Below are 11,971 nucleotides of genomic sequence, written 5' to 3' on the forward strand. Positions count from 1 at the left end.
CGGTCGCTCAAGATTTTTTTAGTCCGTGTATTTAAAAACACTTAGTCAAGTCATACTTAATCAAGTGATTAGATAAAGTAGAAAATAAACTATATAAAAAACTTTTTGCATGTGTAGCAACGGACTAAAAAGGAGAAAATAAAATACTTAAAAAAAACTTTTTAAAAAACCACGTTTTTCTTGTGGACTAAAAAGTAGAAAATAAATTTTCATACATTTGATGACACAAAAACGTGGGTCGGGAAATTTGATGGTGAACGTACCCACGTTTTTTGTCATCAAATGTATGAAAATTTATTTTCTACTTTTTAGTCCACAAGAAAAACGTGGTTTTTTAAAAAGTTTTTTTTAAGTATTTTATATAGAAAACATTTTTACCTGTGTCCGCCCCCTCCCAAACAATTTAGTCCTCCCTTACCCCCGAAAATTTTAAGAACCCCTCCCACTTCTGGGGAGGAATAACTCTGAAAGAAAGACTGGTCGCATGTGTAGCTCATACAAACTAAAGGTAGAGCCCACTTCTAAAATATAGACATGTTTCCTACTTTCGAACGATATATATTTTACTCACGCAGACAGTGTTCGTTTCAGGCTTTTTCCCGGGGGGGGGGGGGGGGGGGGGGCACTTGAATTTTTGCATGGGCGAATAAATTTCGACGGGTCGGGGCGACACTGGTAAAAGTATATATTTTCTGTTTAAATTTTATTATACCTTTTTGGGAGGGGGTAAAGGGGCTTTGCCCCTACCAGAAGAGAAACTCTTCAGGCAAAACACTTATAAGCTATAACATTAGACACATAATTTAGGCCGTGCCGTAATGTCAGTATTTTTTATTATGGAGTCTCGATGACGTCATTTATTTGAGGGGGGGGGGGGGGGGTCGCATACCCCTACACCAATAGATTTTGTGTCCATACAGATTTTGTGTCCATACACATTGTATCCTATAAGGTGTGTACTAGTGGCCTATTTATGATACTTGTGTAGAAACTTTGATTGTGTATATCAGAAAAAGCAGATCCAGCAAGAGTTACAAAACCAACGTTAGTAATGAAGTGATACATTAATAACCAGAAGAAATCACACAATAAACAGACAATAGACAAATTCTTATTGACACTGTACATAGAAAAATAGACAATTCTTATTGACACTGTACATAGAAAAATAGACAATTCTTATTGACACTGTACACAGAAAACTAGACAATTCTTATTGACACTGTACATAGAAAACTAGACAATCTTTTAAGCAGTTTTACTTCATTGTCTTAGTGATGCAAATGCTATTTTATTAAATAAATAGATAAAAGGTAACACATGCATATATATATGTATGCACACGTACATGTATAATAATGTGTATGTGTTATATAAATATGAATGTATAAATATAGGCCAATAATTGTATACCCACATATATAAGCCTACATTTATAGATCTAAATATCACACAGAAGGTATAGTAAACATCCTACAAGGCTTAACAGTTGAATCCATCTTGAAACAACACATTTCTATTACAATTTGAAAGAATATAAAACAACAGATTGAATTCTGAGCTCCTACTTTCATTGGGTCAACACAGACAGACCTTCACTGTATATCATGGGTGTAATACACCCAGTTCAATCTATATCCTATGTGTAGTGACCTTGGTAAATGCCTTATTTATCCAGTATGGGCACAAAATAGCCTTCACTTACACAGAATAGTCAAATATATTTTATAATGGGTTATTAGTTCAGTAGACCTGGTATTTTATAATGGGTTATTAGTTCAGTAGACCTGGTATTTTATAATGGGTTATTAGTTCAGTAGGCCTGGTATTTTATAATGGGTTATTAGTTCAGTAGACCTGGTATTTTATAATGGGTTATTAGTTCAGTAGGCCTGGTATTTTATAATGGGTTATTAGTTCAGTAGACCTGGTATTTTATAATGGGTTATTAGTTCAGTAGACCTGGTATTTCAACAGAGAATAACCTGATTGGCCCATTCATGGACACAATAGAACAAGGACAGTTGTCAACTCCCATTTCTCAAACTTGTCAACTGCCATATTTTCTCAAACTTGTCAACTGCCATATTTTCTCAAACTTGTCACTTGCCATATTTTCTCAAACTTGTCACTTGCCATATTTTCTCAAACTTGTCAACTGCCATATTTTCTCAAACTTGTCACTTGTCATATTTTCTCAAACTTGTCAACTGCCATATTTTCTCAAACTTGTCAACTGCCATATTTTTAATCTTATGGATTCAATTAAACATAAATATATGCTAGTTTTTAATCTTATGGATTCAATAAAACAAGTATAAAAGACCTTTAAAATAATAAGCGTTTTGATTGTACTGAAAATGAGTAAATAAAACAAACCTTCTCAAATTAACAAATCTTAATTTAGCACCCAATGCTTTAATAAAAAAGAGAAAGTTTATATTATTTCTTTAGTGCATTTATTTTAAAAACTTTTTTTTAATAACTTGTTCTCTTAATAATCTAGTAATAAATAAAAAATAAGCACATAAAAATGAACTATTGAAACAGCACTGCTGTACTTGGGGTGGTAAACCATGATATACAGTGAAGGCTAACTAGGTCGTACATATTGTCTTAGGTTCAAAGATCAAACATTTATATAAAGAACAGTATGTAATTCCAACACTCCTGACATACAGATGTCAGCATACAGCCATACTTCAGACAGCTAGATGTCAGCATACAGCCATACTTCAGACAGCTAGATGTCAGCATACAGCCATACTTCAGACAGCTAGATGTCAGCATACAGCCATACTTCAGGCAGCTAGATGTCAGCATACAGCCATACTTCAGACAGCTAGATGTCAGCATACAGCCATACTTCAGACAGCTAGATGTCAGCATAAAGCCATACTTCAGACAGCTAGATGTCAGCATACAGCCATACTTCAGACAGCTGGATGTCAGCATACAGCCATACTTCAGACAGCTAGATGTGAGCATACAGCCATACTTCAGACAGCTAGATGTGAGCATACAGCCATACTTCAGACAGCTAGATGTGAGCATACAGCCATACTTCAGACAGCTAGATGTGAGCATACAGCCATACTTCAGACAGCTAGATGTCAGCATACAGCCATACTTCAGACAGCTAGATGTCAGCATACAGACATACTTCAGACAGCTAGATGTGAGCATACAGCCATACTTCAGACAGCTAGATGTCAGCATACAGCCATACTTCAGACAGCTAGATGTCAGCATACAGCCATACTTCAGACAGCTAGATGTCAGCATACAGCCATACTTCAGACAGCTAGATGTCAGCATACAGCCATACTTCAGACAGCTAGATGTCAGCATACAGCCATACTTCAGACTGCTAGATGTCAGCATACAGCCATACTTCAGACAGTTAGATGTCAGCATAGAATATTTAAGTAGGCTTTACATGTGTTGTGTACACATATTTACAATCAACAAAAAAATTTGATTTAGGGGGATGAAACATTTTTAAAGATGACATTTATGGGTGGGAGGGGGGGGGGGGGGGTTGACTTCTACACCACCATTATTTCTGTAGCCGGCTGTTTTAGTATTTAAATCATTCAAAATCTCTTCATCAATGTACAAGCCAACAGATTCCATTTTTTGGTCACTGGAAGAAAAGCTCTAATAATGGAGAAAATATTTTCTGTCATTGGTAGGTAGCAAAATATTTTCTGTCATTGGTAGGTAGCAAAATATTTTCTGTCATTGGTAGGCAGCAACATCAAGAGATAGTTAGGCAGACAGCACCAAGAACTGGATCAAAATGAACATTTTTTCTGTACATCAACACAGGAGAGCAAGAAAAATGGATGACCATTTGATGTCCACATTCACCCCTACACATTAGCTATACACAGTAAGAAAGTTCATTGGTTCAATATACTACAATCATTTACCAATCAATCATTTACCAATCATTTCCATATTTCACATCATAGATGATTGCATCAAGAAAAACTCTTCAATCAAAAACTTCCATCTAGGTCAGCAGCTGAAGTAGCACCTAGACTAACCAGCCAAGAGATCCAGACAAACAGCTCATACATTCTCTTGTTAATCATTCTAAAAATGAAAAAATAATTATCTTTCTTGTTAATCATTCTAAAAATGAAAAAATAATTCTTTTTTGTTAATCATTCTAAAAATGAAAAAAAAAATTATCTTTCTTGTTAATCATTCTAAAAATGAAAAAAAATAATTATCTTTCTTGTTAATCATTCTAAAAATGAAAAAAAAATAATTATCTTTCTTGTTAATCATTCTAAAAATGAAAAAAAATAATTATCTTTCTTGTTAATCATTCTAAAAATGAAAAAAATAATTATCTTTCTTGTTAATCATTCTAAAAATGAAAAAAATAATTATCTTTCTTGTTAATCATTCTAAAAATGAAAAAAATAATTATCTTTCTTGTTAATCATTCTAAAAATGAAAAAATAATTATCTTTCTTAATAATCATTCTAAAAATGAAAAAAAAAAAATCTTTAAAGAACAATGCACACTAAAAAAAAATGGATTCTGATCATGAGGTTCATTTTTTCTATACTGCACTAGAAAATTAGAATTGTGTCATGAAATGAAAAATGAAATGACATCTTTCTTGGATGTTAAAAGGTAACATGAGATTTTTGGAATACTTGAGCATCAATGAATGGATGATAAACTTACATCTCATAGTTGAGCACCAATGAATGGATGATAAACTTACATCTCATACTAGAGCACCAATGAATGGATGATAAACTTACATCTCATAGTGTGACCATCATCTTGTGCTGGACTCCCAACTTTGTCCTCAGTTCCATTAGCTATTGGTCCATCTGTTGTGGCTGTTTTTATAGGATTTCAATCTTTTAATTATATGTCCAGGTTTTATAATTACATAAATGTAGCAGACAACGGAAAAGATATGTTTACCAACTGAATGTACACAAAAAAAAAAACAGTTTATAGACAGTAATGTAGACAAAAAAAATATATAAAAAGATAGGAAACTGCAACAGTCCATTGTACACCTACAACATACTCTTTATCTACTACAAAAATAATAGCCACCAGTACGTATTCAATCTAATATATAAAGCTCAATTCTGTATGTAACATGTAATAAGTTTGTTTGTCGTGGACATACTTTGATGGATTTAAGTGTTAGATTATTATCGTGCTCATAGTCTAAATTTATGAGTTAAAAAATTACTATTGAAAGTGTTGGGAAATAATTTTCATTTTTCAAACTGATAGTAATAATTGTCGGCATGTTCATTAAACACAATTTAAAAAAAATATCATCTTTTACAAAAATTCTAATTATGTCTGAAAATGATTTATATTTAGTCCTTTAGCACTTACTTCCCTTTGATAAATTAGGAAAACACAATTACTTCCCTTTACAAAACATTGCATTAGTGGAAAAGAATTTACTTTTTATTACTTTGTTTTGGTGTTGGGAAAAAATAATTACATAATTTTAAAAAAGTAAAGTGCTGAAAAAAAATTAAAAAAAAAAACAAAAACGTTTTAATAACAAGCTTTTATGTAATAATGTACTAAAAAGTGGAAAATGAATAAATTTCTTAAAATATATAATAATACACTACTATTTATATAACTATAAAGAAAAGCGTGGATCACTATATTATCTTTTGGGGAGGTTTATGCGAAAAAAAATATTTCAAATTCGCCGGGGTGGCGCCCTGGCAGGGCGTGATTGGTTTTTTCTCTATATGCGGTATATAAAAATAAAAGTCGATTTTGGTTTGCCAGCGTTCACCCGATAGCCATGAGACTTTAGGGAGTTGATTAGAACACTCTCGGAAAGAGTTCTGTACAAAAATCATTTTTAATTTCGCAAGGGCAGCACCACGGAATGGTGGGATTTTTCTCTATATACGGTATATAAAAATAATAAAAGTGAATTGCAGTGACAGTGTTCACACGACGGCCATGAAACTTTGGGAAGATGTTGAGAATATTCCTGGGGAGGTTTCTGTGCTAAAAACATTTTCAAATTTGAAGGGGTTGCGCTCTGGCAGGGCGCAATTTGTTTTCTCTCTCTATATATGGTATATAAAAATAAAAGTTGATTGCGGTTTCACAACGTTCATCCGATAGCCATCAAAAAATCATTTTTAATTTCGCAAGGGCTCCGCCACGGAATGGTGGGATTTTTCTCAATAGACGGTATTTAAAAATAAAACACGATTGCGGGTTGACGCAATTTATCCCGGTGCCATAAAACTTTAGGGAGCTGATGAATACTCCCGAGAAGGTTTCTGGGGTGGGAGGGGGGGAATAGGGATGGGTGTGTGGTGTGGGCGGGGAAATTTAATTTTGCTTGGGCGGCCCCCCGGCAGGATGCGATTTGGCGCCCTGGTCTTTCCAATGAGCGCTATGGTGAATACGTTAGGTCTAAACAGTGTGATAGACAATGAATAGGATGGGGCATTACAAACGCTTACTAAATTGAATCAGGCGTGTCCTCTAGCGCCCTGGTAGGGTACGATTAGGCTGCAAATAAAAATGTCTGTTTCGGCCCCCAAAGGCTCACATGGGCCACTGAGGACCATGTAATACGTTTTATTTTAATAATCAGAAAAATTAACCAAGGTTAGATTATTAACTGGGATGTTTCTTTTTGTCCGTAAAAAAAATCCAAATAGTTTCGTCACTTTGCGAATGATGCAATTAGAGCGGGCCTCTATGTCTCTGACACATGGGCGGTCACCGAAGTGTGTTCTACCATATTATATCAGTGAGTGATTAACGTACACTCAAAGTTTTCATGCGGCAGTGTAGGTAAACCCGTGTCCTGATATTTATGATCCAAGCGCAGGCATTGTTTACATTTAAATAACTCACTTGTAGAAAAGAAGGTCACGCGTCTAGGAACATATGATTGGTAACGTGTTAGTGAAATCCTTCTAATATATTTCGTCAAACTTTCTTCTATCCCCGCGGGAACGCGCGGGGGTCGGGTACGCTAGTATATATGTATATATATATATATATATATATATATATATATATATATATATATATATATATATAAATATATATATATATATATATATATATATATAAATATATATATAAATATATATATAAATATATATATATGTGTATATATATATATATATACATATATATACATATATATATATATGCATACATATATATATATACATACATATATATATATACATACATATATATATATACATACATATATATATATATACATACATATATATATATATATACATATATATATATACATACATATATATATATATACACACACACACATACATACATAGGAAGTGTATAAATTGAATTTATAATACAATTAAAAATATCTGATCTAATGGTGTTTTCAATAAAAGCTTTGACAAAAACTGTACCTGTATTTGATGGAGACACCAGGATAGGGCTGAGTGTGCTAATAGATGGTGCCGATCCAGGATTTTTAAACTTTTCTACTGCAGCTGTCAGATTGTAAATAACATTTTCTATTCTCTCAGCTCGGGCCACCAGCTTGTCAAGATCTTCATTTAAAATGTATAGTGATGCATTGCTCTTCTAAAAAAAATGGTTAAAACATTAGTGATGCATTGCTCTTCTAAAAAAAATGGTTAAAACATTAGTGATGCATTGCTCTTCTAAAAAAAATGGTCAAAACATTGGTGATGCATTGCTCTTCTAAAAAAAATGGTCAAAACATTAGTGATGCATTGCTCTTCTAAAAAAATGGTCAAAACATTAGTGATGCATTGCTCTTCTAAAAAAAATGGTCAAAATATTAGTGAAGCATTACTCTTCTAAAAAAAATGGTCAAAACATTAGTGAAGCATTGCTCTTCTAAAAAAAATGGTCAAAACATTAGTGATGCATTGCTCTTCTAAAAAAATGGTCAAAACATTAGTGATGCATTGCTCTTCTAAAAAAAAATGGTCAAAACATTAGTGATGCATTGCTCTTCTAAAAAAAAATGGTCAAAACATTAGTGATGCATTGCTCTTCTCAAAAAATGGTCAAAACATTAGTGAAGCATTGCTCTTCTAAAAAAAAAATGGTCAAAACATTAGTGAAGCATTGCTCTTCTCAAAAAATGGTCAAAACATTAGTGATGCATTGCTCTTCTAAAAAAAAATGGTCAAAACATTAGTGAAGCATTGCTCTTCTAAAAAAAATGGTCAAAACATTAGTGATGCATTGCTCTTCTAAAAAAATGGTCAAAACATTAGTGATGCATTGCTCTTCTAAAAAAAAATGGTCAAAACATTAGTGATGCATTGCTCTTCTAAAAAAAATGGTCAAAACATTAGTGATGCATTGCTCTTCTCAAAAAATGGTCAAAACATTAGTGATGCATTGGTCTTCTAAAAAATGGTCAAAACATTAGTGATGCATTGGTCTTCTAAAAAATGGTCAAAACATTAGTGATGCATTGAACTTCTCAAAAAATGGTCAAAACATTAGTGATGCATTGCTCTTCTAAAAAAAATGGTCAAAACATTAGTGATGCATTGCTCTTCTAAAAAAAAATGGTCAAAACATTAGTGATGCATTGCTCTTCTAAAAAAAATGGTCAAAACATTAGTGATGCATAGCTCTTCTAAAATGGCCAAAACATAAGAGATGGTTACATACCTTAAAGTTGTCATGCTCATCCTTTTTAAAAGCTAAAAACTCTCCTCTAAGCAGGTACATTTCATTCTGGAACATTAAACAGACAACTTGTATATGACATTAGAAGAATTAATACGGAACTTGTTTGGACAACTTTCTTGCTAACTAAATCATTTACGGAACTTGTTTGCACAACTTTCTTGCTAACTAAATCATTTACAGAACTTGTTTGCACAACTTTCTTGCTAACTAAATCATTTACGGAACTTGTTTGCACAACTTTCTTGCTAACTAAATCATTTACTGCTTAATGTCAGCTTACATTAAAAAAAAAAGTTAACCAGTAAACTGAGGCATAGCCCCCACCCTCCCCCTCCAATAAAAACCAGAGCTTGGACATAAAATTATTGAAGGCTTTGTATGTAATATAAAATATAAGTTAAGAGCTAAAACCTAGATTACTTCTTACTAAGTTCTTCATTACTGGTTACAACTTACAAGATAGATCAGTATCCTAACAGTAGATCTACTAACTAGTATGGTTAGATCTAGAAATTAGCGTGTTTGTCATTCTTTTATTGTATTTTTCTCCCTACATAATTTAAATCTTAAATTCAATTGCAAATACTAAAAAGAACGTATAGAAGCTAGATTGTCCACATTATTTAGATCTATTAGTGGATTCTAGAATTAGATGATACTTGTAAATATTGTAAGTAAACTAGGAAACAGATACAAGTGCTGAAGGGAGATAATTGCTTTTCCTTGCCTTTTTTTCAATTCGATTTATTACTTTTCTTTATTAATTATTTAAAAAAAAAATTTAAAAAATTAAAAAAAAAAACTTTGACGAAAACTGGCGGGACGGTAGGCATGTCTCATATAGATCTACCTATTAATTCGCAATATGCATAGTTCAAAATCACTAAAATTTAAAATGTAGGAATTAAAGTGGTTTAAATACTAGATTGGGTAGTAACGTTTTTTTTTTTACCGAATTTATAGGAATTGAAGCCTAACCTAGAAAGCAGGTGAGAGCTAAAAATTATATGACAAGGTTTATCTCTCAGAGTCTAGAATACTAAGTGATAAGGCCAGAGCTCAGTGGCAGGCAGGGGGGGGGGGGGGGCCTGAATAGGAGGCCACCAATTTTCTCTAATCAACAAAAATAATTGTCTTGTGGATTTTTTGTTTTTTCTTACACTCAAAATGAATGTCCAAACTAGAAGCTTTTATCCTTTTAAATTTACAAATACAAAAAAGTATGAGATTCTCCCGCCCCCACCCCCATCCAAAAAAAAGGAATGTTGTCCCTTGATCAAACATAAACGCCAGTGTTAACTGTGATTGCTTCATGCCAGAGAATGTTTACTTCAAGTGAGCTCTAGCAAAATGAACACATGTCTACTTGATTGATCTGGCTTTTAAAACACAACAAATGCGTCAATTACATCAGGATAACTTACTTTCTCCGATTTGCTTGTGTTAAGTGGACAAATCCCACATACAAATCCCACATACAAACATAATACAATGTGACATCAAATGTAATCCTGCGCCTTTCATTAGATCCATACAAGCAACACAATAACCCTAACTCTTCCATACAAGCAACACAATAACCCTAACCCTTCCATTAGACAAGCAACACAATAACCCTAACCCTTCCATTAGACAAGCAACATAATAACCCTAACCCTTCCATTAGACAAGCAACACAATAACCCTAACTCTTCCATACAAGCAACACAATAACCCTAACCCTTCCATTAGACAAGCAACACAATAACCCTAACCCTTCCATACAAGCAACACAATAACCCTAACCCTTATGTTCCCTGCTGAAGACACATTTATTTTTCAAATGTTTTTGGCAGATATCCTTCATTTATATATAGATCATACTGAGAGATTTGTGACCCAAGAACACAGCATGTATTACTCTCTAGTTAAATTACCATCAGTTGACATTTTATTTCCTATCTAGGGATACTTGTGTATTTTCATTATACTAATTTACTTATTGCTAAACTTTTATTTAACTAACACACAAGCACTTTTTATATATATATATTTATATACTGCACTAGTCTCTGTAAAAAACCTATCTGTAAAGGACCATGACATGTGTTTGGCAATGAGCATATACCCAGCATTGCCTCGGTTTTGGAAATATCTTGTTTTTTTAATTAACCCTAACCAAAACCAACCAAAACCAGAACACACACAAAAAAAAAAAAATGCAAACATAACACAAATGCAAACAAAAACCCAAACCCAAACAAAACAGCAAACGAAAACAAACCCAAATCCAACCTCAAACCCAAACAAAAAGAAAACACAAATGCAAACCAAAAAGGAAACACAAATGCAAATACAAACAATAACGCAAACTTAAGCGCAAACAATAACTCAAAATAATGCAAATAAACACAAACATAAACTTAAATGCAAACATAAACGCAAAGTGCTCACAGTCTAGCCCGGGGCGCCAAATCGCACCATGCTGGGGCGCAGACAAAACCGTCTGATTCAATTTAGTGAACGACTATAATACCCTAGCTTATCCGCAAACAGAAAGATAGAAGTAAAATATAGAGGACATTTAGGAATGGCTTCTAAACTGTAACTGATTTTAAAAAATATATTAGTAAACTGTACGTTCAGTGTATAAAATAAATAAAAGCCAGTATTTAAAATATCTGTGTTTTACTTTATCAATCCACAATCCAACACCAAATCAAAGTAATAAAAAGTAAAATTCGTCCAGACCACCCCCCCTCCCCCCCCGGTGTAATAATTTTTAAAAAGGGAAGTAATTGTGTTCTCCTAATTTATCAAGGGATGTAATGAGTGCTAAAAGACTAAAAGTAAATAATTTTCAGACACAATTAGAATTTTTGTGAAGGGTGATACATTTTCATTAATTTTTTTAATGAACGTGCCAACAATTAACACTATCAGTTTGGAAAATGAAATTCTTTTTATAACACCTTCAATATTATTTTTATCATTAATTTAGATAATTAGCACTTTAGATATATCACACTATGGCAGGGGTCGGCAACCTGCAGCTCTTTTGATGTCAAGATGCTGCTTTTCAGCCCCATATTAAAAATATATATTTTCTATATAAATTTCTTTTCGTTCGGAGGGCGGTAGACTATCTTCGGGGGGTGGAGGGAGGGGGGGGGGGGGCTCCCGAAGTGATGCCTGGAAGAAACTCTGATCCTGATTTGTTTTGAAAATAAAATTTTTGTTGAATACATGGAGAGCGGTAAATTACTTAATTTCGAAAAGTCT

The 11,971-nt window shown here is 33.1% G+C and overlaps 2 protein-coding genes across 9 annotated transcripts in view; one reads left to right on the forward strand and one right to left on the reverse strand.

Annotated features, from left to right (window-relative positions):
* Positions 1 to 935: 935 nt before the first annotated feature.
* LOC131946386 (EF-hand calcium-binding domain-containing protein 14) overlaps positions 936 to 11,971 on the reverse strand; it is a 50,998-nt gene continuing 39,962 nt past the window's right edge. For 7 of the 8 annotated variants that reach the window (XM_059307115.1, XM_059307116.1, XM_059307117.1 and 4 more), the window contains exons 10-13: positions 8,690 to 8,755; positions 7,441 to 7,618; positions 4,789 to 4,869; positions 936 to 4,101 (exon numbers count right to left, since the gene is read on the reverse strand). In XM_059307115.1, coding sequence (XP_059163098.1) covers positions 4,100 to 4,101; positions 4,789 to 4,869; positions 7,441 to 7,618; positions 8,690 to 8,755 — 327 coding nt within the window. In that variant the 3' untranslated portion in view covers positions 936 to 4,099. Of the gene's footprint in view, positions 4,102 to 4,447; positions 4,462 to 4,788; positions 4,870 to 7,440; positions 7,619 to 8,689; positions 8,756 to 11,971 lie in introns of those variants that run through there. The other variant, XM_059307114.1, reaches the window with a different exon arrangement.
* On the forward strand, positions 2,361 to 4,039 carry LOC131946385 (apolipoprotein A-IV-like). Its single transcript, XM_059307109.1, has 3 exons — positions 2,361 to 2,364; positions 2,682 to 3,428; positions 3,978 to 4,039. Exons 1-3 carry the CDS (start codon positions 2,361 to 2,363, stop codon positions 4,037 to 4,039), a joined length of 813 nt encoding a protein of 270 aa, XP_059163092.1.

Source organism: Physella acuta, unplaced genomic scaffold, assembly GCF_028476545.2.
Source record: "Physella acuta isolate Inbredline_101_S28 unplaced genomic scaffold, ASM2847654v3 ptg000557l, whole genome shotgun sequence".
Taxonomy (NCBI): domain Eukaryota; kingdom Metazoa; phylum Mollusca; class Gastropoda; family Physidae; genus Physella; species Physella acuta.